The sequence below is a fragment of the Panthera tigris genome, chromosome D3 (assembly GCF_018350195.1).
Source record: "Panthera tigris isolate Pti1 chromosome D3, P.tigris_Pti1_mat1.1, whole genome shotgun sequence".
Classification (NCBI taxonomy): Eukaryota; Metazoa; Chordata; class Mammalia; order Carnivora; family Felidae; genus Panthera; species Panthera tigris.
The window spans coordinates 32,832,322-32,857,646 of NC_056671.1; the positions used below are offsets into that span (position 1 = coordinate 32,832,322).

General features: G+C 44.7%; 1 protein-coding gene across 2 annotated transcripts in view; it reads right to left on the bottom strand.

The window, feature by feature from the left end:
* Window positions 1-25,325, bottom strand: part of GNAL (G protein subunit alpha L) — a 149,945-nt gene that overhangs the window by 93,596 nt on the left and 31,024 nt on the right. Inside the window, exons 1-4 of one of the 2 annotated variants that reach the window (XM_007085906.3) lie at window positions 11,974-12,334; window positions 11,639-11,711; window positions 10,889-10,943; window positions 10,666-10,785 (exon numbers count right to left, since the gene is read on the bottom strand). In XM_007085906.3, the coding sequence (XP_007085968.1) occupies window positions 10,666-10,785; window positions 10,889-10,943; window positions 11,639-11,711; window positions 11,974-12,115 (390 nt within the window). In that variant the 5' untranslated portion in view covers window positions 12,116-12,334. Of the gene's footprint in view, window positions 1-10,665; window positions 10,786-10,888; window positions 10,944-11,638; window positions 11,712-11,973; window positions 12,335-25,325 lie in introns of those variants that run through there. The other variant, XM_042961326.1, reaches the window with a different exon arrangement.

Genomic DNA, 25,325 nt, shown 5'->3' on the forward strand with positions numbered 1-25,325 from the left:
TTAAGCCTTGCTAATCGGAGGAACTCAAAGGGGGCAAATACTCCTTTCTTTAGTTACTTATATCACTCAGCATTAGTTGAGAACTTCCTAGGTACTCAAAAGGAACCTCTGGCAAATCAGTATTTAAATAAAGACGAATAGCACCCAAACTGTGTTTCGGGAATCGTGGTCGTTCAGGAAGAGGAATTAAGAAACAGCAGGCAGGTTTTGCAGGTGGTAAAGCAAGAACTGGTGGGAAGGAGGGACCACGTGTGATGTGCGGATGGAGGTAAGCGTGGCACATGGGAGGAAACCAGGGGTCTTTCCTAATGCAGAAGTTTCAAGGACTGGGAAGTGTGGGAGGGACAGAATGTCCTAAAGCCAAGAAGGAATACTACAGGATGGGTACAGAGTGAACGGGAGACTCCTGTGAGACAGGGCACACGGCCCTACAGGAAATGGTCAGAGAAATAGCCCCAGAGAGCTACCAAACGCTCTGACACGTTATTAGCCACCCAGAACCCAAAGGTCAAATGCCCTCCAGGTGTTCCACTTGGGTTAACTGTATACTGTAAGGTACCCCTCGGAGGGATGAAGGCTGTGGCTTCTACACTTTAAAACATGGATGTTCACCCTCCAGTTCCATCCACGTTGTTGGGAGAGTGAACTATGCTAAGTGAAGTAAGTCAGTCAGAGAAAGACAGAAACTTAACAGAAGACCATAGGGGAAGGGAAGGAAAAATAAGTTATAAACAGACAGGGAGGCAAACCATAAGAGACTCTTAAATACAGAGAACAAACTGAGGGTTGATGGGGGTGGGGATGGTGGGTGACGGGTACTGAGGAGGGCACTTGTTGGGATGAGCACTGGGTGTTGTATGTGAGTGATGAATCACGGGAATCTACTCCTGAAGCCAAGACTACGCTGTAGGTGAGCTAACTTGACAATAAATTGTTTGAAAAAAATTAAGAAAAGAAAAAAAAGAAAACTATTACTCTAAAAGCAAAAAAAAAAAAAAATGAATAAATAAAACATGGATGCCTAATAAAATTTTCCTATATTTTCGTAACGAAGTACTCTGGCATTTCGTCTAAGCACCAAAACCATTTCCTTACAATTTAATGCTAATTCGTTAATGTCAAATTTTATTTCAAAAACATTCACTGGGCAATTCAGGCTAGATATTTTCCCCACACTTAAAAGATTAACTGCAATTGTGTTTTATAAGTGACTACCACTCTGAGATAAAAAGACGTTAAAAGGACTGCTTTCTGAGGGCCCTAAGTCAATTTTATGCTACATCTGCTGTCTCTGGGTGCGAGACTGGGTATCTGGGGGCTGGAGTAAGAGAGAGACTTTTCACCCTCTTATATCTTTTGGACTTTGTGCCATACACAAACACTTCCTATTCAAAAAAATACAAATACAACTTAAAAAAATGCAACTGCTTTGTGTAGTGAAAATGTTATGCATACAGTGGATTTAATTTAATCCAATGCTGTTAAGAAAGGCAGAACAGAAAATGTACAGGAGTATTTTAAGAAGTGAGGAAAAAACCCCACACATTATGGATGAGGTTCTCAAGCAAAGCTAAAAAAAATTCAAAAATCAGTGTCTGGAAGGAATCTTTTCAGGAGTAAAGTCATTGCTCTGCCTCTTAAAACCTCAGTGTACCTTTCTCACAAACCACATGTGTCAACTCGTTCAAGTCTTAATGTGACATAAGTATAGCCTACTTGTCTGCTCCTTCCACCATTTCCTGAGAGACAGCCGTAAAGTTCAAGATGTTTTCTCTCCCAGTTACATAAACCTAGCAACGATAAGGACAATATGCTCTAATGCTAAGGTATTTTTAAATGTCATAGGCTCCTGGAAAGAGCAAGTGTCCTTCGAAGTGAACTTCTGCTTTGGTAAGCCAAGTGACAAATTCCCAACGTATCAAAATTTGAGATGAGACTTGACAGCAAAAATCTCACACTTTCAAAGGATTGGAGGTTTCAATGACATCTTACTCAAGGAGTTAAAAAAATGTGTTGCTTTACCTTGTGACCCTTGAAAATGTGTCCCCTGTAAGGAAAAACACTCTAGGGAAGAGTTGCCTTGTGGGCTCAAGCCTGGATTTCTTGCTGTGTTGTAGACGAGAGGTTGCTCCACACGCTTTTATTATCAAGAGCACAGAATAATGGCCTTTTAATTATGTGAAGAGCAGCATCACGATCTATGTTCTATTTGGTTTTCACTGTAGGATGTAGAGAGAATCAAAAAAATTGGTAACAGCTTGCCCCCTTAAATATTTACTGTGGATAAAATTTATTAGTCTGCTAAAATCAGAGTGTGAATGTTTTGATAAGAACAGGGTAGTTATATGGCCTCAAAAAGAACATTCCTAGAACAGACGTAAGAATTACAAAGAGGAAAAGGGCAGCGGACCCCACCTTCACTAAGAGCTTCAGCGTTAACATCCGTGATGCACTAGGAAGGATACGAGGTCACTTGTGGGCTTTTGCTGCCAAAGCGTTAATCGCATCTGGTCACGACACATCAGATGAGCCACAGTGAGGGCACTCCTCAAAATTAATGTCTGGTCAAGGTCAGGACAGAAAGGAAGGCTGAGGAACTGATGCAGAATAAAGGAAAAATGGAAATGAAATGTAGTGCTTGATCCTGGATTGGACTATTGACCAGAGTTCTCACGATGATGATGACGATGATGATGGTGACAACGACGAAGACGACGACTGTAATTTCACTATATTATTCACTATATATTATTATCTGGACAAGTGGTGAAAACTGAATAACATTTGTAGGTTACAAAACAAGACCAAATCAATGTTAAATCTCCTAATTTTGACAACCATACTGTGCTTATCAAAGTGCCTGTCCTTGTTCATCACAATACACACTGGAGTATTTAGAGGTAAAGGAACACGGTGCCTGCAACCAACTCTCAAATGGTTCATGAAAAAATGTGTGTTAGTGTAGACAGAAGGGGGAAGCAAATATGGCCAACTAGCTATTGGTGAATCTGTGTGATGAGTGCCTGGAAGTTCTTTGTACTACTTTTGCATTTTGGGGGTAAGATTAAAAGTGTTGCAAAATAAAAAGTTACTTGTTAGGAATGCCCCTTATGATACTGTCTCAAAGAAAAAAAAATGGAATTTTATTTTATTTTTATTTATTTATTTTTAATGTTTTTACTTATTTTTGAAGGAGAGAGAGAGAGAGAGGCAGAGCATGAGCGGGGGAGGAGCAGAGAGAGAGGGAGACACAGAATTCGAAGCAGGCTCCAGGCTCCAAGCGGTCAGCACAGAGCCCGATGTGGGGCTCGAACCCACAAACTGTGAGATCATGACCTGAGCCGAAGCCGGACGCTCAACCGACTGAACCACCCAGGCGCACCAAAAATGGAATTTTAAAAAAGCATCCTCATGGAAGCGCTAGTCTTGTCGATGGATCTAACCAAAATACTTTATTAAAATAATAGCAATTCCTTTCATTTTATACCAGCTGTGCAAAATGAAGTATGGGGGTTCCATTTGTCCTTAGCATTTTGACACAAGCAAAGTGAGGCTTGGAAGCAGGTTTCTGATGGGGGAGTGCCTTCTGCCCAATGGCAGACAGAGCCTCAGAGAGCCTTGCAAAGGCAGACATGCAGGAGTGGCCTCTTAATGGATTCGGGAGTAGTCTTGCCAAAGACAACTTACATTTTGTCACTCCCTGACTAGAATCAGTGAATGGTTTTCCAGAACCTTGAGGAGGAGGCCCAAATCCCCTGGCCTCAGCTCAGCATGAAGCTGGTCAGGTGGGGCCCCCCACACACTCCCAATAGCTCCCCATAAACATCTCTAGTGTAGCGCTGTACCACAACATCCACTTTGTTCATAAGTCTGTATTCCCTCTAGAGGATAAAAGCGTCTAGAGGAAAAGTAGCGCTCCTTATTCATCCTGGTATCCACAGACACTTAAGTGTGTTGACTAAACACTGAAGAAGCAAGAGGAGCTAAGGTAACCTCTTGCACATCCACCTTTCCCCCTCAGCAGCACCTTCACACTCAGTTTTGGCAGAAAAAGCCTTGGGGGTCATCAGTGCTATCCCACTGAAGACTGCTCTTCAGACCACTCTGTTACAAAGGCCTCTCTCTGGAGAGAAAGGGAAGCCATGTTCCATCTTTGCCAACAGCCAGGGTACTCCACGCGCAGTGGGAAATCATGAAACTCCCTGCTTCCCTGGCAAGTTCTTTCCCTCGTTTCCTGCCGTCTCCTCAACTGGAGCTCTCAGACTAGATGGTCTCTAAGGCCTCACCAACAGTCCGTTTTCAACACACACCACGGTTTTTAAAATATGACTTTGACAACGCCCTGTAAAATCAATATGGCGGCCTTGCTCTGAGACATAGGCACTCACCACTTCCAGCAAACTTCAGAAAAGGAAAAAAAATCCAGGGGTGCAAATGAGAGAAAGAATGGTTATTCTTTACTTAAAGAAATAATCTTTCTAGGATTTTTTTTTTTAAACTAGAGAAACACATCCTGGGACATTTAAAATATTTTATTTAGCAAAAGTCTAATGCTGAAAACTTTCCTGAGGAGGAACCTATTCTTGAAACGTGATGTATTTCAGTATTAACTTCCCTCGCGGAGGGAGGGGGTGCTTCAGGATACAGCTCATCTCTCTATTATTAGAAAGGGTGTGTTGGGGTGAGTACTGGGTTACAAGAATTAGCCAGAAGCTTGCTGGAACGTGTGGCAAAACCAAGCAGACACTGTAGCCCCAGGGAGGAAGGTGAAAAATGTGACAGACATCTGGCAAATCTAGGGCAGTTACAGGTGGCCTCAGAGAACCTGTCGCTAGGCAAGGCACAGAACGGAAGGGGAGGACCAAGAAGGGCAGAGATGGTGGTAAAGGAGGAAGCCGGAAGTCACTTCAAGAAAATCTGACTGGAGGTAAGATGGAGTAGGAGGAACACGGCTGAGACACGGGGGGCTGTGGGTGACAGAGGTCAGGTGGGAGAGTGCCTGGAGGAGCTCCCCCTGCCCCCGGGGTGTCTGTGCTGTGAGGAGACACTCAGGCCAGGGTTCTGAGCAGTCAGGGCCAGTGGATGGCTTGACAGCTGTTTGGGGATAATTAGAGACACCTCCTCCCAGGTATGTTGTGAGGTGTTGGGGACATCAGTACTTGGCGTGGACAGAGGACATGGTTTATAGGTGCTGGCTCAAAACAGGGCTGCAGGGTACAGCTGGCTGGTGGCGGAATAGTGAGAAGGTTCAGTCGTCTCCCCCCCTGCACCCAGAGAGGACTTGACAGTGTGCAGGCAGCTGAGCGTTCATCGGAGGCCACCAGGGCAGGACTGCGGTGAGGAGGGCTGGCACCAAATCAATGCCGGATCACTGCTTCAGTCCTCATAACGACCTCACGCAGTAGGTACTGTGATCACCTCTGTTTCACAGTTGAGAAAAGGCAGACGGCAACAAAGTGATTTGCTCAAGGTCCTGCAGTGGCGGGGACGTCAGAATTGGAGCCCAGGTGGTCTGGCCCCAGTATTTTCCCTCAAGATCAGGACACTGTCCAGTCCACAGACTCCGAGATCCTGGACAGGAGTCTCTGGAGCACCTTGTCCACTTCCTAGCCCAGGAGGATGCTCTTTCTAGGCCCTGCCTTGGCCCTTGAAAGCACAGACGCAGCCTGAGCCCCGCGAGGCCATTCTCCTCTTGGGCTCCCGTTCAGGGCAGTCAGCTCCCCACCCCGCTGCTCCCCACACCAGGGGCGGCTGAGATCTGGGAAGGGTGCACCCAAGGCGCCCCCGTGCAGTAATCCCTGTTTATTAATCGCATCTGAAATTATCCAAGAGGATTTTTCTCTTGGATGCCATATATACAGATTTCTAAGAGTTTCTGGTTTACTGTGGAACACATACTGGTAGTTCCCACTTCTTACACTTCCTCATGTTACCCTTCTCTTTTACAACACAAAGTAAACCTCACTCCTTCGAAAGGCAAAGAACAGGGTGGGTGCCTGGGACGTGGATCGAAATGTCATCTTGAGCGAAAGCGAGGGTTCACTGTTTCGTTGTATGGAGGGGAACCTTCCTTTCCGTAACGCAGTGTGATGGCCCAGGTGGCCAGTCCCCGGACTTGTGACACCCACAGCTCCCTAGTGGAGTGGACAAAGGATTATGTTATATTCTAACAGGCACTCAGGAGTTGTTTTCCGTGTACCCAGCTGTGTGGTGTGAGTTGTTGGGGGAGAGGACAGGAGGACAGCCAGGGGAGAAGCCTGTTCCCTGGGAGCTAACACAACTGGCCTGTCATTTCCTGACAGTGCTGGGGGGCTCAGAGGGCCCTGATGAGGTTCGAGGGCAAATGCTGGGGACCTAGGGGGGTACTGCAGCTGGGGCTCCAGACGGAAACTTTACTCCTACCTGACACATATTGTGGGCTTTAAAGACTTTTTGGGTGGTGGGATGAAAGAGTTCAGTTGGTTAGAAAAACACTAGCCCACTAACCTGGGTGATGTGAGTTCTCGAATTCTGCACGCATTCCCCACAGGACACAGGACAAGCGCACAGTCAGGAGTAGCTAAGGGTGCCTCAGCACCGGATGCTTCTCAGCCCTTCCGTGCACCCTCCTAACAGCCGCTCCAGGAAGCCTGGCTCCCACATCTGTTCTCACTGAGGGGCAGGTCACTTGCCAGGGGTCACGTCTTTTGAGAGTGGTGGATCTAAGACCCAAGGTGGGCAGCTCCCCGGGCCCTACCCCTCTGCTCTGCAGGGAGCCAGCCTATTCTTCAACCAAATTCCTGGTGTACTTTTACCTCGGAGGGGAGGACAGAATAGTTCCTGCTCTCCGGGCTTATGCTGACCTATAATTCTGATAAGACGGTCACTTAGGAAATAGCAGCTAGTAATGACAGAGTACCGATCAACACATCAGACTGCTTTCACATTTCTCCTTGAGCCTTATTTATCAGCTTCCCCTTAGAAAAAAAAAACCTAGCAAGCCACAATTTTAAAAGAACTAATAAAATCCCCACATTTTAAGAAGAAAGGAACCACGCAAATTACTAATTCAATTTAATTAATTGATTTAGGTTTGGTATTGTGCTAAGAGTTTTTTGGGAGGTGAAGGGGGAATGTGTCACAGTCATCAGCTGAGACAGTTTTCAATCACCTCATGCGTAGATGAGCTGGAGGCAAAGGCATGGTCCTAACTAGTGCAGGGGTTCCTGGACGGACCCCAGTCCACAGAAAGACAAGTTTTGGATGTATGCATGAGAAAAGAACGAACTAGGCACCTATCAATGAATACCATCCCACACCAGGCTGCTCCGTTATCTCCCATCTGAATTGCTTCAATAGCTTCCTGAAGTTGCCCCTCTGCAGTCTTGGCTTCCTACTATCCATTCTCCGCCTACAGCCAGAGTGGTCCTGATAAATCACAACCAGAGCATGTAACTCCTCTCCAAAGGCCCTTCAGATCAGTACAGATCTGGGAGGTCTGGCCCTGAACATTCTCCCTTACCCCCCACCTCTCCAGAACAACTGTTAGCTGGAGAGATGCTATCCCCTGTCCACCTCGGCATTCTCTATTAAAACTTAGGTTTCAAGTAATTCAGCTGCCATCCAAATGGAAGGCAATATGAACAGCAAAAAGCCAAAAGGTAAACTTAAGTGTAATATTCTTAGAGAAAATCCTTAAGACACCTCAAGATAAGGCTAAACTTTTCACGATAATGGGCAATCTCGTATAATTTTAAATGTATATTCTGATTTTTCCTTCTTAAATTAAAGAACTCTGAAATTAACTTTTTATGATAAAATCCTTTTCTATCTACAAGAAAATGAGCCTAAGACCTCACTTGTGACACCGAAAGACTTTCTCAAGGATCCAATCTCAAAAAGTCCTAGATTTAATGAATTTGTGCTGTATTTACTATTAAGATACTTGATTTAGCTCTACTTTTATGTCTTTTACAATAATATATAGTTTCTTTAAATAAAAGTTAATTTTCTCCAATATCTTAATATCTTTCTCGGTGAGGATCATCAAAATGTGAATCCAAGAACTATTCAAGTTAGTAATATAAGTGATGACTATTTCAGAGCATGATAGAATACACGTTACTGAAAAATGTGTGGACATTAAAATAAAAATGGAATCTTCAGAAGGAACGTTATATGTTTAGGTATTAATTTCCTTCTTTATATAAATGTAGACTATTAGAAACATAATCACATTTGACACGCCATAGGCACATAAGACAAAAGAATGTCAGGTTTAAAACCTACTGAAAGAGAAAAAAAGGATTATCTCTGAAAGAGCATAATTGCATTCATCCCAGTCAACCCAGAACTGTTGGGTCCTAATTCTCTTTTATTTTATTTGTAATGAATTATGGTTTCTGATACTTATTTTTAAGTAGCCTTAACACACCTATGTGAAAATACATGTTTTCAAAGGAAATGGGTCCTTCAGTTTTCTCTTTTTATTAAAAATATTCACGATAGGGGCGCCTGGGTGGCTCAGTCGGTTGACTGGCCGACTTCGGCTCAGGTCATGATCTCGCGGTCCGTGAGTTCAAGCCCCACGTCCAGCTCTGTGCGGACAGCTCAGAGCCTGGAGCCTGTTTCAGATTCTGTGTCTCCCTCTCTCTGACCCTCCCCGTTCATGCTCTGTGTCTCTCTGTCTCAAAAATAAATAAACGTTAAAAAAAAAAATTAAAAAAAAAATATTCACGATAGAGCTCAAAAACACTTTCACAGGTTAGGTGCTTTGGATTCCTTAGTAATCCCCTCAGGAGTTACTGTTTCTGAACTTGGCATTGAATATGAAATCCCTTATCAGGTGTGAACCTATCATGTGAAGAAGAAAAACATGTGACTAACACACCTTAATTCTAATTCCTCATTACATGGTAAGAATCACTTTTTTTCCTAAGTCAGAATGATATAGGAGATATTTTATGATTACTTACTTGCAAGCAAACATGCCCAGACAGACTTGAGAATTCAAGTATATGTCTATGAATGTGTAAATCTGAAGTTGCATGGGAACGCCATCTGTGACTTGAGCTAGGACCTTGTAGTTTTGGGGGACCTCTTCGATACATACAGTGTCACAGAGTACTAGGGGACACCCTATAGCTCTAGCTGGCTGAATCACTGCTTTGGTCCTACCCCTACGCTCCTCCCTCATCATCTCCTTTACCCCCTCTAAGCCATCCAGTTAAAGACACAGCTCAGGGAGCACCTGGGTGGCTCAGTCGGTTAAATGTCCCACTTCGGCTCAGGTCACGATCTCATGGTTCATGAGTTCGAGCCCCGCATCGTGCTCTGTGCTGACAGCTCAGAGCCTGGAGCCTGCTTCGGATTCTGTGTCTCCTTCTCTCTCTCTGCCCCTTTTCCACTCATGCTCTGTCTGTCTCTCTCTCTCTCAAAAATAAATAAACGTTAAAAATAATTAAAAAAATAAAAAAGACACAGTTCAGTAAAAATGTGTTCCTGCTGTGCCAGACACCCCAGCCCCCTTTTCTAGCCAGTTTGCCCCTTCTAACCCTCCCTTTTAGAAATTCTAGAGCTCTGACTGGTTACACTGGAATGCTTATCAGAAGCAAAAATCAAATGAAAGGATGCAAACAAAAGCTTTAAAAAAGGGTAATCCTTATCTGCCATCTTGCTGCAAAGCCTATAGGACAGGATGCTCCCGTTGAAGAGACAGGGTAGGGGCTAGAAGGTACACACTGGCCCAGACTTCAGTCAGAGCATTTTACACACTGTTTGTTGTATACACTGCTTTTTGCATCACCTTCCCTTCGAAGAGAGGACTCTGAGAAAGAAAAAATGTCTCAAGAGCCCTACACCGGGTGATGAAAACTTTGAAATTCTGTTACTGTTGGGAACGTACACACATACACACACACTCACGCACGCGCACACACAGAGGTGCACGCACAAATATGTTCTTTTGGCACAGCTATAAGAAAGATGAGTTTCTGAGAAATCTCACAAATATATTTTCCTTTGACACATGCTTAATCCAATTACCACATAACAATATTTTGAAAATATGCATATACACCAAAGAAAAGAAAATTACAATTTATTTCCCCCTTTCACATGAGCCATACTGCCATCCCACTGGTTAGGAAAGTGCCCGTAAATACTGCAGATGTGAAGCAAACTACATTTTTCCATCATAGAATAAACACTCAGAAGGGATCCGTGTTATTTACAGCATGCATTCTCTTCTCATTTGAGCTACAGGATGCGCATCGTAAGAGTGACCTGAATTCTGTTCTACTATTCCCATGGAAGCGATCACTTACCATAAGTATTTCTCTCTGCTTACATAAATTCTATTCTTTGGTTATCTGGGAAACTGCTGAGTTATCAATTTAGAAATACATATAGGAAAAAGTACTACCAATATTTTCCTAAAGGTATGCCACTTTCCTGATTACCGACCTCACGAATACATTCATAAAAGCGTTTCTTACAACCCCATCGTCTTTAATATTTTTAACAAAGGTTAATATTTTGTTATGAAGGAAAGCCTTTCTCTAGGCAGAGAGCTAGATTTTAAAGAATGTCAAGAATAAAATAATATTAGCATTGATTCTCAAGCTATCTCATTGAAAATGGGTCTCTCTTGAACCATTTAAAATATTTCAAGAAGGATTTACTTACCTGGGAATATTCAAAGTCAGTGATAGGAGCTATACTCTTGATATAGTCTGATCGAAACTGGTTTTCTGGGTTGGCCAGTGGAACTGGAGGTATGATAGTACTCATAGCAGAAACAATTGTCTAAAATGGAATGAAGAAAAAAGCATATGGATAAATAGAACATTGAGGCTCCGTGTATGACAACTAAAATATACCACACAAACATTTTTTAAAAAGCCCTTACCACAATAGCGTCTTTAACATTTTTCCGGATGTCCAGGATTTTCTGTTTCTTTTCCCTATATGAAGAGAATTGTTATTAATTTAGTTCACTTTTAGCACTCACTTGAATCAGTTGATGTGGGGTTTTAAACTTCCAGCTGCAGCATGGGGCTAGACTGGTTTTCCTGGGGGTCAATGTCAACCCCCAAGACAAAAGGTGCAAAGTTTTTAACTGGTAAAGGAAAACATGCTTTTTTTCTAATCTGTACTCTAAGCAAACTTGAATGCATGCGTTACAGACCATATATAGTTGTATACAACTACGCAGGCTACACATAGCCTAGCAAAGTGGTTATGAATACTGCATATAAAAGCTATACAGCTACACTTGTAAATACATTTTATTTGAATTACCATATGTGATAGTTAGGAATTGAAATAGAAGCAAAGGATATAGACAAAAATATTTAGTGACATATTGGTTAAGTGTACTCAGAGCAAAACTAATAACACAGACCAACACCTCAAGAACATCTAATAAGTCATATTTTGTTAAGCAAGTTATTTTATTTTTTGATCTATACACCACCAAAAGGATTCGGCTAAATATTACAAATTCAACAACAGGCTTCTCTTTTCCTCCCTCTCAAAAGTCTGCTCGATGATCAAATTAACTGTTTAAAGAAAGCACTTTGGGGGAAGCTAGAGAGAAGTGAAAAAGTTCGCATGCAGTTTGGAGGCAAAGGCAAAAGCAAAACTGATCGTTCCTTACTCAGGATTAAATCCATTGACATGCAGGATCCTCATTTGTTTGACGATAGTGCTTTTCCCCGACTCACCAGCGCCTGCAAACAAACAAAAAGATTGCTGTGATCTGTAGCCCAACACCGTTGCCATCGCTGCCGCCAACCCAGACAGCAATTACCCTACCCAGCGTGGGTATTTCCCAGCACGCGCCAGCTCGTGGCTGGAGGAGCGGTTCCCCGGTAGCCGGCGGTGCGCGCGGCCCCCTCCCGGCCCTGCCCGCCCGGCCCCTGCGCTGGCTCGCTGCGCTCTGGGCTGTGCGCTCCGCTCGGGCCGGGGCCGCCAAGCGCCCACCGCCCTTACCCAGTAGCAGCAGGCGGTGAGTCGCTTTGTAAGCCAGACGCTCCTTCTGCAGCTGCTTCTCGATCTTCTTGTTGGCCTCGCGTCGTTCTTTTTCATCGACGCCCTGGTCTTCTGCGGTCTTACTGTTGCCCAAACACCCCATGCCTGCCCCCTTGGATGGACGTCGGCAGAGTTAGGAATGTGCACAAAAAGCAATAGAGAGTTGTAGATGTGTGTAGATCCTGCGACGGCTTCTCCTCCTCGCTGCTGAAAGAGATGCTCTGGTCTCTCGGTGTTTTTCGATCAGAACAAGCGTTCCGTCTCCCCTCCCTCTGCCCACCGCAAATTCCTAACTCAAAAGGATGCGAGGACGACTCGCGGAGCCAAATAAATACTTTTTAAAGGTAAAGGCTTAGTATTTTCTGCTGGACAAACAGCATGGCAAGATAGGAGACGGGGGCCGAGAGCGCCGAGCTCTGCCGGAGCCAGCCGGGATGGCGCTGCGCCCTCCGCTCGCCCCGCGTCTCCGCGCGCGCGCCGCCCGCCGAGCTGAGCCCCGCTCAGCCCCGCTCCCGCCTGCGCGGCGGGGAAGCGCCCAACGGGACCGTGAAGATGCCCGGGCCCCGCGGGCTGCTGGCCGACCGCGGCGCGGAGGGACGGAACTCGTCGCCGGGTCCCCGAAGGGCGATCGTGGACACCAGGCGGCCGGCTCGCGCTCCGCGCTGCCTCCGCCGTCGGACGCGCGCCCCCTCCCGGTTCCGAGCGACCCCCGCGCCTCCGCCCGGCCAGGAAGGGAGGGGAGCTGGGCCTGCTGGCGAGGATCTGGCAGGGGCGCTAGCGCTAACGGAGCTGGAGGGGTCGGGAGCTGACCTCTAGGAGCCCGGCCCCGCGGGACGCTCACCCGCGCGGGGACCGCACCGCGCCCGCGTGGCCCTCTCGCACTCGGAGCCCGGGAGAATGGGTCTGGGCGTGCGCTCCCCGCCGATGTCTCGGACGCCTCCTTGCTCCAAGGCGGGCGAGGACTCGCGCAGGATCATGCATATTCTATCAGGGAGGAGGATCTGTAAGAGGCTCACCAGTCACACCGCCTTTGTTCGTTCATTTTCTAGACTATTCCAGCGCACCCACGCTGCCGCCTCCCTTAGCCTCTTGTCTTTATCTCCAGCCCCCGTTTCTCCTTCGCAGTTCTCTGAACAGCTCTACTACTTCCCTAGGAGACTCAATGGCCTTGAACTTGGCATCTTAGCGGTGGAACTGATGAAGGCAGGAGACCGGACTGTGCTCTCATTCGCTGTGCTGAGTGCGAGTTCCCAGAGACGGTCCGTCCGCAGTCTTGCAGTCGACTTTTTGGATTTGAGGGAAAGATGGCAAAAGAGGCGACCTAGCAGAAGTCCAGGTCCGAGATCACTTCCTTGTGCAGCGCTGTTAGGGCTCGGTGAGCCGAGCACACAGATTCTTTTACATGGCCTTGTTCATCTGTCTTCTGTGCCCCAGTTTCTTCCCTCCCAGCCTACATTTCTCCCTTTCTCACCAAGGCCTGATCTTCTTTGCAGAGAGCAAACACCACGGCGGGGGTGGGTGGGTGTGGGGTGTTTTCCTTGCTCTGCTGCCCCCTCCCCTCTGCAGCCTGCACCCAGGGGCACAGCTGGCTTCACTTGTCCGCTTGTCTCTTCTCCTCTGGCTCTCCCCTCTCTCCTCAGCCTCCCCTTTTCTGTTGGCTTGTTACCTCAAGTGGACAAACGTATTCACCTCTGCCTTATTCAAAACCAACAGCACCTCCTTACATCTCAGGCTCCTTGTTAGTATCACCATTTTCCCTCCTGCACATGGCAGCCTAGAGTTAGGAAGGGCATCTGACTCTGGCCTGACTTTCTTTACCTCCTGTTCACACCTCTCAGCTCCTGGCAGCCTGGCTTTGGCCCACCTCCCTACTGAAGATATTCAATATATTTCAGAATATTGAAAATATTCTCATTAGGGTCTTCAATGGCCTCCCAGGCACTGAACTTCATTCATGAACTTAGGTCTTTACTTTCTTTGACCTCTCCAGGGAGCTGGCACTGACCCTCCTTGAGACTGTCTTGTCCTGTGGTTTTGATGTCCTGTTCACCCTCTGCCTGGTGGAGGTGCCTGAGACCCCACCACTCTTTCTCCCCTTGCACACATTCCTGGAAGGGCTGACTGTATCCTCAACAGTCTGTGCACATGGCTCTATGCCCACATCACATCTCCATCCCGGCTCACCCGCTTGTCCAACGCCGTCCCCAAGCACACCTCCATTTCTATGCCTCACAGGGATCCTCACTTCTACCTGCCAAGGGCTGAGCTCCTCCCCTAAGCCTACCCCCACACCCCCCCGCCTGTTCCTCTCTATTCTCTCTCTCTGTGATAAGGGCCCCTGATTTTCCAAACCAGAACATGGGAGCCGTTCCTGACTCCTTTTCCTTCTTGCAAACCCGAGTAGTTATTGTGTCCCAAAGAGTCTGTTTCCTAAATATCTGTCCTGTCTTTTCCACCCTATCTTCCGTTGCCATGGTCTTAGATCACGAATCTAACCTGGACTTCAGCAATGGCTCCTGCTCACTCACTCCAGTGCTGGTACCATGTTGCTGCAGTGACAATACAGATCTGCCATGTTCCCATCGCCTATGAGGGCTTGACCATGATCCTTCAAGGTTGGGTTGATGTAAACTCTGTGGCCACAGCTCTCTCAAGTCTCTCCCCTTCTCAGCACTGCCCTGCCTCTCCTTCCAACTACTTGTACTTCCTGAACACCCTAGCTTATCCCTGGGTCCACATGCTGGTTCTTTCTGGAATACCTGGAATACCTTCTTCACTTGGCCACCTCCTAATTATCCTTCAAGCCTCACCACTCCCTCCACATTCAGGTTAGGCCCCCTTCCCTGTGCTGCATCGTCTCACCAGCTCCTTGCATTGTAATGGTTTATTTGCAGCTTTCCCCACAGTTCACTAGATGGGTGACTCTACAAGGGCCAGGTCTGAGTCTGTCCTTTACACATGCAGCACCTGCATCCAGTCCAGGGCCCGGCCTACAGGAGCTGCCTGCCCCAGGAACCTTCATGGAATGGATGAATGAATTCATGAAAGCCAGAGATAACTCTGCTCAAAGTCTGGGGTCTCATGAAAGGAATTTTGTGATCAGGTTTTAAGTTCAGAGAGTACTTGTCCAGGTTAGTATCATGTCGAAATTATTCTTTTCGACAAAAGCAAACCTCCAGTGCCATACTATGCTCTGAGCTAGGTTGAAAGTTCTCGTGTTGTGTAAGGGGACTATTTATCACTGTTGCCAGGCCTCACACCTCGAGTTAACACAACTGTTCACACGTGGCAACAGCAAGCTGGCATGTACTGTGGCTACTGGGGAAGTCGGGAGGCAAGAAAAGGTAAGTAAAAATTGCTTAGTGTAGTGGGATGTTTATAAGGATTTGCCAACTTTTGTAATGCCAAGATTTTTAGAAACTGTTACTTGGAAGAAAAAGTTTCAAAACAAATCCCATGGAAACTTATAAAGGGAGAATTAAGTTAGAACCCCCAAACCACACTTTGAAGGCAGCCTGATAATTCAGTGACCCTAAAAACACAGCAAAAAGTTTCCACTTGTTCAGATCTAAGAATTAGGGCTGTTACAAGACAAGACAACAGGTCCAAAATGGAGTCGCTTATGCTAAGCCCCGCATCACCAAACTGAGAATCAATTAGTTTTGGCTTTCCCAGAAATGAAATCTTGAACCTGTCAATCTGAAACCGCCAGATCAGCACTAGTTAGATAATCTGCCTCATACACTCCTGTCATCCCCTAACGGCAAGGAACCTTGCAATAACCAACCCACTTTTTAACCTAGTGTAATTGCCTTGTTTCCGCTCCTGGCTGGATATGGAAGTCTTTATTTTGTACTGCTCCTCGGAGCTACTTTCCATCAGCTAGATGGGGTATTGCCTGATTTGAATCAAGTTTTGCTCAAATAAGCTCTTAAACATTTTAATATGCCTGAGTTTATCATTAAACAGGGTTAACGATAAATTCTTATATTTGGAATTCAGAAAGACTTATGTGAACAGGTATGATGAAAAATATGCCATAATACACCCAAGAAGTTAATATATCAATATAATAATAATAATAGTAATAAAAAATAATAATAATCCGTGTAAAATAGCTTCTACTAGTTGTCCACTGATTTCTGGCACTGTGCTAATCCTTCCCATGGAGTAATTTGTGTAACATTTGCAGTAAGGAACTATTGCCAAGATTACTTCCAGAAGCTTAGAAGGGCAAGGAAGAGGTGTATCTGAGATATAAACCTTTGTGTCCTGGCTGCGATATCTGCACTGTACGAGGTACAGTGTGCCCACAGTCCACTGCTAAACATTCGAAAATAGAAAGTCAACGTCCGTATACAGTGATGCAACAAAGCCAGTTTTACCTAGTCTGTTATCCGGTAGGAGTTCAAGACACTTTTTTTTTTTGTTTTTTTTTTTTTTAAATCCAATCATCTGGCCTTTTTCTAGTCTGGTCTGGGAAGCGAATCCTCATTTGTGTTTTAAACCATGGGATCAGAATCCCAAATCCCAGCTGGCTCTGTTGCGGCAGCAGGAGAGGAGCTTTTGGGGAGCACCCAGGGTAACCTGGAGCGCAGGCAGCGCGAGCATCTGTTGCCAGGCAACGGCTATGCAGCAGCATCGCCCTCACCAAGAAGCACGCACACCCACCTGCAGAGACTAAGGGCTGCCCTGCAGCTGCTTGCCCTGAGAGGAGGGGGTGGCAGCGGGGCAGGGAAGCGCCTGCGCCTGCCTCCGAGGCTGGGAAAGGCCTTGGGCTCACCAAGGAGAACTGAGAAGGCACAGAGTTTGAGGCAGAAGGACAAAGGTCAAACAAAGTGGTGTTTTCCTCACTCTTGTTGATATTTAAGACAGGGTATCTCAAGTCTGAGTGCATTTGGAAGTTTAATTATTTAAATTTCTTTTACACTTAGTTTTGTGAATTTTGAATAGTGACTTTAAAATTTGGTTTTGCCTCCGACCCTCTGATTTAAGCTGGCACGTGATGAAAACAAAAAAGAAACTGCACCTGTTCTCTGGTTAGCTGAACTCAAGATCGTGGCAGCAGGACCGACACCATTTGCTTCTCCCTTAAGGAGGTGCCGGTAGAAGTGTAATGAACAACCGGCTGGAACATTCAAGGAAACGGTTTCAGTTTATGACAAGCCTAGATGATTATTTGAAAAATGTAGTAACTGGTCTTGGGGTGGCATTTTATGCTTTCCAACTTCCTGAAGGTTAAAACTGCAGTAAGAATTTTAGAACAGATGTATCAAAAGTTTTAGAAGAAAAGGAACAAAACAGTTTAGGAAAGGTGCGTAGTTACTAATTCCATGCAAGGGCAGTGTTCCAAGAAACTAAAAGCTGCAGCCAGTTTTGCTAAGCCCAGGGCCGGGGGTGGGGTGGGGGAAGGGGGTGGTGCCAGCATGGCCACCGGCTGAGCGGATGGTGTGCACACAGCCGTGCCACTGTAGACAGCTTGCGGTTGTTTTATCTCTTTTCTTTCTTAGTGCATTGGTGCAAATAACCCGTGTAGATTATTTTCCCTTAGAACAGAGCTCACTGCATGACCTAATTACCATACACTTAAAAATACTGTGGTTAAAAAGTTGTACATTTTTATGGAAAAGCAGGGACACATTCAGTTTACCCTTTCTGTACATAATACTCTGCAATCAAATACTTGAGAATTCATTGAAATAATTTGTCTTTTTTCGCCCTTGCTCCTCCAGCCAAAGTAATATTAAGTAGCATTTGGAAGGGCCATGCATAAAGGGTAGTGATGCAGTCTGTTTAGCTGACAGCTTTAAAAGCTAAAGCAGCAACGAATCTGTAGGAAAGGTATCTTAACTGACTTTCACCCTGCCCTGTGTCCAAAAACCTAGGACTGAAATATCCTCATTGGAATACACAACTCAGTGTGACAGGCGGGAGTTTAATTACAGTATAAAAATAGAAGTGAGACTACTGAATACCTTAAAGAAAACAACAACAAAGACTCCATAAAGCAGAATGGGAAATCTGCAAACAGCGTGAAACTATTACAGTGTTGCAGTTCAAAACATCTGTGAAAGCTACCAAGCAGGGTCAGGTTATGGGGCAGAGACATCAGAAGGGCAGCTTGTGGACCCTCAGCGTATATCCATCGCAAGAGAAACCACATGCATCAAAGTTGCATTTAGTACACATTTCCCAAACAGAAATCAAATAAGGGGCTCAAGAAGGACGGAATGAAAATTAGCCTTCCACCAGTAAAGATTAGCATCCCTAGCTATTTTATCCTGATCTTCAACCTTAGATGGCCTAACAAAGTATGGGACTACAGCAGATTTTCAGACACAGGTTGCTTAATTGATAGATTTTGATAGTGATGTAAAATTGCAAAGATAGTCTACAGTTTTAAAGATCTTTCTTTCTTTACTAATTAACAACCATCAGATGTAAGATGTAGAGCTTGCAAACAAACAAATCTACCATATGTGAATCAATTTTACATGTTTTCTTTTTCATTTTTTTTTAGAGTTTTTATTTTAATTCCACTTAGGTCACATACAGAGTTATACTAGTTTCAGGTGTACAACATAGTGATGCAACACTTCCATACCACACTGTGTGCTCATCCCAACAAGTGCACTCCTTAATCCCAGTCACCTGTTTCACCCATCTCCCCCCCCCCCCCACCTCCTTCTAGTAACCATCAGTTTGTTCTCTATAGTTAGGAGTCAGTTTCTTGAATAATGTTTAAATCTAAGGAACATTTTATGACAAAAATAGTTTTAGCATTTAGTTCTAGATACCATGAGTTTTCTAGTCCTCAGCTAACTATATCCACCAACACTTTTTTTAAAGATTCAATCTCATGCAATCTCTGGGGTTAGAAGAATGCGCCCGGTGATTAAGAGCTCTCGTCCAATTTAGTTTTTTGTAAAGTGCATCACATTCTTCCCCTGATTGGGAGCAAAAAGAGACAATGTGATGCACGTTTTAAATGCTTACAAACGTTCTCTTGGTGTCAGTGAGGTGCCCTTATGGGATGCCAGAGCTTCAGGAGGCTTGGTGACATGAATCCTGGTTTTTGCACGCCTATTCATAGGGTTGGACTTCAGCGATGCCTGCCTGCCTCACAATTGTCCTCCTAATTTAAGCAAATCCAGTAACAATATGCTATAAGGCAAGGTCATTAAGAGAATCCAATTTTGTATCTACGCAATATAGATTCATGTCATTGAACACATGTTTATCTCTTCCTACAGGCCATCATCTGTGGAGATGTACCACTGAAGCCATTTTCTCACCTTCTCGAGCAGCTGGGGAAATCAAACTAGCACACTGCCATCATTCAGAGATCAATGTGTGACAACATGCATGAGCCCAGGGCTGAAAGGGGTGGGAGGGTTCATGGAATTGGCAAAAGCTTCACCAAGGAGGAGGGGCCCCAGGTTGGACAGGGTAGGGAGTAGGAGCACACTACAGGTGAGGAAGAGCTGCTTAAGTAAAAGCAAAGGGGAGGGAATAGGTATTGCACAGGACGCAGAGGGACGCACGGTGCACCGTGTCTCTGAGGTGGGGTGAACCCAATGAGCCCCAGGAAAATACATACTCTTGGCATGGCAATTTTCCTAAGATAAAAGCTCTCCCTTGGCTTGTATAGCTCAGAGGTTAAGAGCATGGGTTGCTGAGCAAGAATGGCTGGTCTCAAATCCATTTTCTGCTGTGTGGTTCTGTTTCTTTCTCCATAAATGGGTGAGGACAATGGCACTCACCTCATAGAGTTACGGCAAGAATGTTATGAATCGGTTCATCTTATCATAGTGGCTGGCAAGGAGCAAGCTCTTAATAAATGTAGTAATTATTATGATTCAACATTAATTTAACAAGTACATATCCACTTAATTCCTCTACATGAAGCAACACGTTGTCCTCGATGAGCTCCTGATTTTTTCTACTAGGCAGACACACGAGCAATGGCATATAGTACAGTCAACAAAAATTGGGTGAGGGTCTACCTACACTCAGCTGAGCAAAGTACTAGCCGCTGGCTGGGGACATAAAGGCAACATGTTGGAATCAGAAAAAAAAAAAAAAAAGCACAAGTGGTGGATGGATAGACAAAACGTGGTCTACACATAGGATAAAATAGTATTCTGCCTCAAAGAGGAAGGACATTCTGGGGACCCCTGGGTGGCTCGGTCTTTTGAATGTCTGACTCTTGATTTTGGCTCAGGTCATGATCCCAGGGTCATGGTATTGAGCCTTGCATTGGGCTCTGTGCTGAGTGTAGAGCCTGCTTAAGATTTTCTCTCTCTCCCTCTGCCCCTCTCCCCTGTTCGTGTGCGCGATCTTTCTCAAATAAAAAAAAAAAGGAAGGAAGGACACTCTGAAGGGTGCTGCAACATGGGTGAACCTTGAAGACATTATGCCAAGTGAAAAAATAAAAACAGTCACTAAAGGACATTTACTGTGTGATCCCACTTACTTCAGGGACCTAGAGTTGGTCCAATTCATGGAGACAGAAAGTATAATGGTGGTTGCCAGGGGCTGAGGGCAGGGAATGGGGAATTATTGCTTAAAGGGCAATGAACATTTCTGTTTGGGAAGAGGAAAACATTCTGCGGATGGATGGAAGCAGTGGCTGCCCAACAATGGGATGAATGCAGTTAATGCCACGGAATCATACACTTAAAAATGGTTAAGAGGGTAAATTTTATGTTATGTGTATTTTGACACAATAAAAACAAGAAAAACTTGCACGTAGAATATTTATCATGCCGATGTGGAATAGAGAAATCTTTCTCCTTTGTGGTTTCAGGATGTTTGTTTTGACTTTTCTGATTCTGGTTAAGGGACTTCAATTTCTTTGGAAACATTTACTGCAATTATAGATTCTTACCAGGAGGTGGCAATGTAGAGCTGGAAGGACAGATGGAAGCTGTAGGGATGCTTCAGTGGTACATTGACATTCATTCTTTCACCATTAAGTATGTTTTTAAATGTCTATATACGCATAGCTTTGAGATTATAAGGATTAATTAGACACGGCCCCCCATCTCAAGCAGTTTACTAGTCTAGTAGAGAGGAGCAGACATGCAATCAAGTAAATGCAATCAAGTTCTCCGCATTCTATAGAGATTACAACAAGGATACATGGGGGGGGGGAGGTGTGGTGTGGTGTGGTCAATTATAAAAGTGAAGAAAGAATATCATTTACTTTCCCAGGGAAATGCATGCTAACCTTTGTTACTCACTCTTCATCTTAATTTTGAAAAGACACTGAAAGGTGCTTTATTTCTAGCATCGCATCTGATCCTCACAGTGGCCTCCAAGATGCACATTATTATCCCCATTTTGCAGAAAGGGCTGTTGGTCTGAAGGTCCCACCAGGGCCTGAAAGGGGTGGGGCACCTGTCTGATCGCAAAGCCTGTGCCTTGTCCAGAAGGAACTCTGTGGCCCTTACAGACTGAAAAAAAAAAAAAAAATCACACCATTCTTCTTCCACTATTTCCAAAAAGAAAAAAATCAAACAAGTCCACCTCCTTTCTAACTCAGTTAGGCAGATTAATCTGCATATAATGACTGATGAACTAATTAACTCTTTGCCCAGTTGCCTTAGCAACTGGATTCTTTTAGAATTTGGCTTAGTTGCAGAGTTTAAAGCAACAGTATTCCTTATAATAGAATGTCAAATTGTATATGAAATTAAATGGAACATAAACTCATTTTACCACAGGTGGGAACCTGTGGCTTTCTCAGAAAAGTTGCAATGTCTCTTCCTAAAGCTTGCAGAGCTGTTGGCAAAGAACAAGGAAGATAGAGTCTGGTATTTATTTATATTTGCCATTACATGGTTTGTTTACATTTGTCATTAAGTAGGAACCACTCAGTGGATTTAAACTGTAAATAAATGAAAGACTGACATTCCAAAGGAGAGTCTCTGACTGAAGACAAGCCCCAAACTATCTTAGATGTATTGTAGGATTGAGCAAGTGCAGAAATGTGTTGATGTGGTTATAGACAGCCAGGATTTTCAGAGGGGAAGAATAATGCACGAATACAGAATGAGGAGGGGCGCCTGGGTCGCTCAGCCGGTTAAGCGTCCGTCTCTTGATCTCAGCACAGGTCACGATCTCTTGGTTCATGAGATCGAGCCCCATGTCAGACTCTGCTGACCACGTGGAGCCTGCTTGGGAGTCTCTCTCTCTCTGACCCTCCATCCTGCTCATGGCCTCCCTCTCTCTATCTCTCAAAATAAATAAATAAACTTAAAAAAATATAGAATGAGGGAAGGCAAAGAAAAGCCTGTGAGAATGAGTTGAGATTGTAATGACCACTGGGAAATCATGATTTTCAAATATGTAAGTATATGTTCATAGTTATGCACATATGTGTGTTCAGTTGTATGCCTGTGTATGTATATATATATATATATATATATATGTACAGATCATCGACCTTGAACAATGCAAGGTTGGGGTGCCGATCCCCTGCATAGTTGAAAGTCCATGTATAACTTGACTTCTCAAAAACTCAGCTGCTCATAGCCTACTGTTGACCAGAAACCTTACTGAGAACATAAACAAATAATTAAACACATATTTTGTATGTTAAATATATTATCTACTGTATTCTTATAATAAGTAAGCTAGAGAAAAAATGTTATTAGGAAAATCATAAGGAAGGGAAATATATTTACAGTACTGTACTGTATCAAAAAAAATCTGCATGTTGGTGGATTTGTGCAGTTCAAATCTGTGTGGTTCGAGGGTCCACTGTATGTGCATATATTTTTTAGTGTTGTCTGCTGAAAAGGCCAAGAAGTTAAGACACTCCAGCAGCAGTGAGTGCATCTCCTGTCCAGATCTGGGTCTTTAGTCTTACGACCACAAGGAACTTGGGCTCTCCAGAGAAATGGCTGGTACCAGCATGGGGGCCAGGGAAGCTACAAGCTATACCTGGAACATTGTTATGCCCGAAGGTAAGAAAGTGCTTAAAAACCATCGGGGTCATGTCATCAGAACACAAGAGCCAGATCGAAGGGGCTCTCATCTGGTCAAATCTGGATGACATGAGCACCCACATATTTACTCACACAAATGAGTTCTAAAGCACTGAAGAATACAGGAATATTATGTGTCCTTGCCGATAACACATAGATAAATAAATACATGGGGCAGAAAGGAGGGCTCTTGCTGGTTAGCAGCCAGAGAATGTGAACGGAGTCCTGGAATGGGAGAGTCAGCTTGTAACTTGTAACTTGTAACCAGCACAGTGAACTCTGGGTCAGGCAAGATCCAGTGACAGAGGCTCAATCAAGGGGAACATTAAAAAAATTTTTTTTAAAATATTCATTTATTTTTGAGAGAGAGGGAAAGAGAGACAGAGCGTGAATGGAGGAGGGGCAGAGAGAGAGAGGGAGAGAAAATCTGAAGCAGCTCCAGGCTCTGAGCTGTCAGCACAGAGCCCCATACGGGGCTTGAACCCATGAACCGCAAGATCATGACCTGAGCTGAAGTTGGGCGCTTAACTGACTGAGCCACCCATGCACTCCATCATTAAAAAAGTTTTTTTTAATGTTCCCCTAGATTGAGGGGTGCCTGGGTGGCTCAGTCGGTCGAGCGTCCAACTTCGGCTCAGGTCATGATCTTGCTGTTCATGAATTCGAGCCCCGCATCGGGCTCTGTGCTGACAGCTCAGAGCCTGGAGCTTGCTTCAGATACTCTATTCCCCTCTCTCTGTGCCCCTTTCCCCTCTCAAAAACAAATAAATGTTAAAAAAAAATTAAAAAAAATAAAAAATATGTTAATGTTTATTTATTTTTGAGAAAGAGAGAAGAGTATGAGCAGGGGAGGAGCAGAGAGAGAGGGAGACACAGAATCTGAAGCAGGCTCCAGGCTCTGAGCTGTCAGCATAGCTGACTATTGATTACTTAAAGTAATCTGTACACCCAACATAGGGCTCAAACTCACAAGCCTGAGATCAGGAGTCACACGCTCCACCGACTGAGTCAGCCAGGTGTTCGCCAGGTAACATTTTCTTGAGGAACAGAATTTCTGCATGATCTCCCCACAGACTGCTTATCAGTTGCAAAATAAAAAAAAAAGAGCTACTCAGTGGAGAAACCAGACAACTATTTGGGTAATTAAACTGAACACCATCACAGGAGGAGGGGCTGGACATTATCCACTTCCAGATGCAGATCCTGAGAAGGACACATGTCATCTAGGTAAGTATTCTGGCCAGGGAGGCATAACCTGAGCTTAAGTCAGGAGGAGACATCAGGCAAACCTAATTTTTTTTTAATGTTTTTAATTTATTTTTGCGAGAGAGAGAGAGAGAGAGAGAGAGAGACAGAGTGAAAGCTGGGGAGGGGCAGAGAGAGAGGGAGACACAGAATCCGAAGCAGGCTCTAAGCTCTGAGCTGTCAGCACAGAGCCCGTCGCGGGGCTTGAACCCACAAACTGCGAGATCCTGACCTGAGCCGAAGTCGGACGTCCAACCGACTGAACCACCCAGGAGCCCCCAAACCTAAATTTTACCAAAAGGAAGGTGGGGGGTGGGTATGTATTCTTCAAAAATGGCAATGTCGTAAAAGGCAATGCAAGACTGTGGCAATGTTCCAGGTCAAGGGTAACTAAAGAGAGATGGAAACTAGACCGGATCCTGTGCTGGAGGGGAAAGGCTATACGGGACATAGTCGGCTCAACTGATAACAACTAGAATATGGGCTGCAAATAAAATATATTGATGGTGTCAATGTTAAATTCCCCGAAGTTGCTAACTGCACCGTGGTTATGTAAGAAAATACCCCTGTTCTTAGGAAGTGAACGCTCAAGTCTTTCAAGGGTAAAGGGCCACGATGCTGACAACTCAGTCTGAAATGATTAAGGAAAAAAAGAATCATGAATCTTGATCTATACCAAAGATTCGTACAAAGAATGCAAGTGATGAGGCATGTGTGGCCAATGTTAGCAGGCGCTGGATCTGGGTGACAGGTATCCGAGAGTTCTCTGTACTCTTCTTATACTGGAAACTTTTCTGAGTTTGAAATTACTTCTAAATAAAAAGTGAAATCATGAAAACAGTACCACAGGGATTCTGTGCTCCACAAAAGGCTCAAAAATGCATTAAAAAATCAAATGCCCCTAGGGCATTTAGGTTTGTCTAGAGCCCTCTCCAGGCTGCATGGCCTTGTTCAGTCAACAACCTACACACCCACAATATGTCGTTTAGTAGTACATCTAGTGCATGGAGTATGGTAAGAACATGGTGTTAATGTGGGTCAGCTAAGCACATGTGACCATCCTCAGCCGCTGTG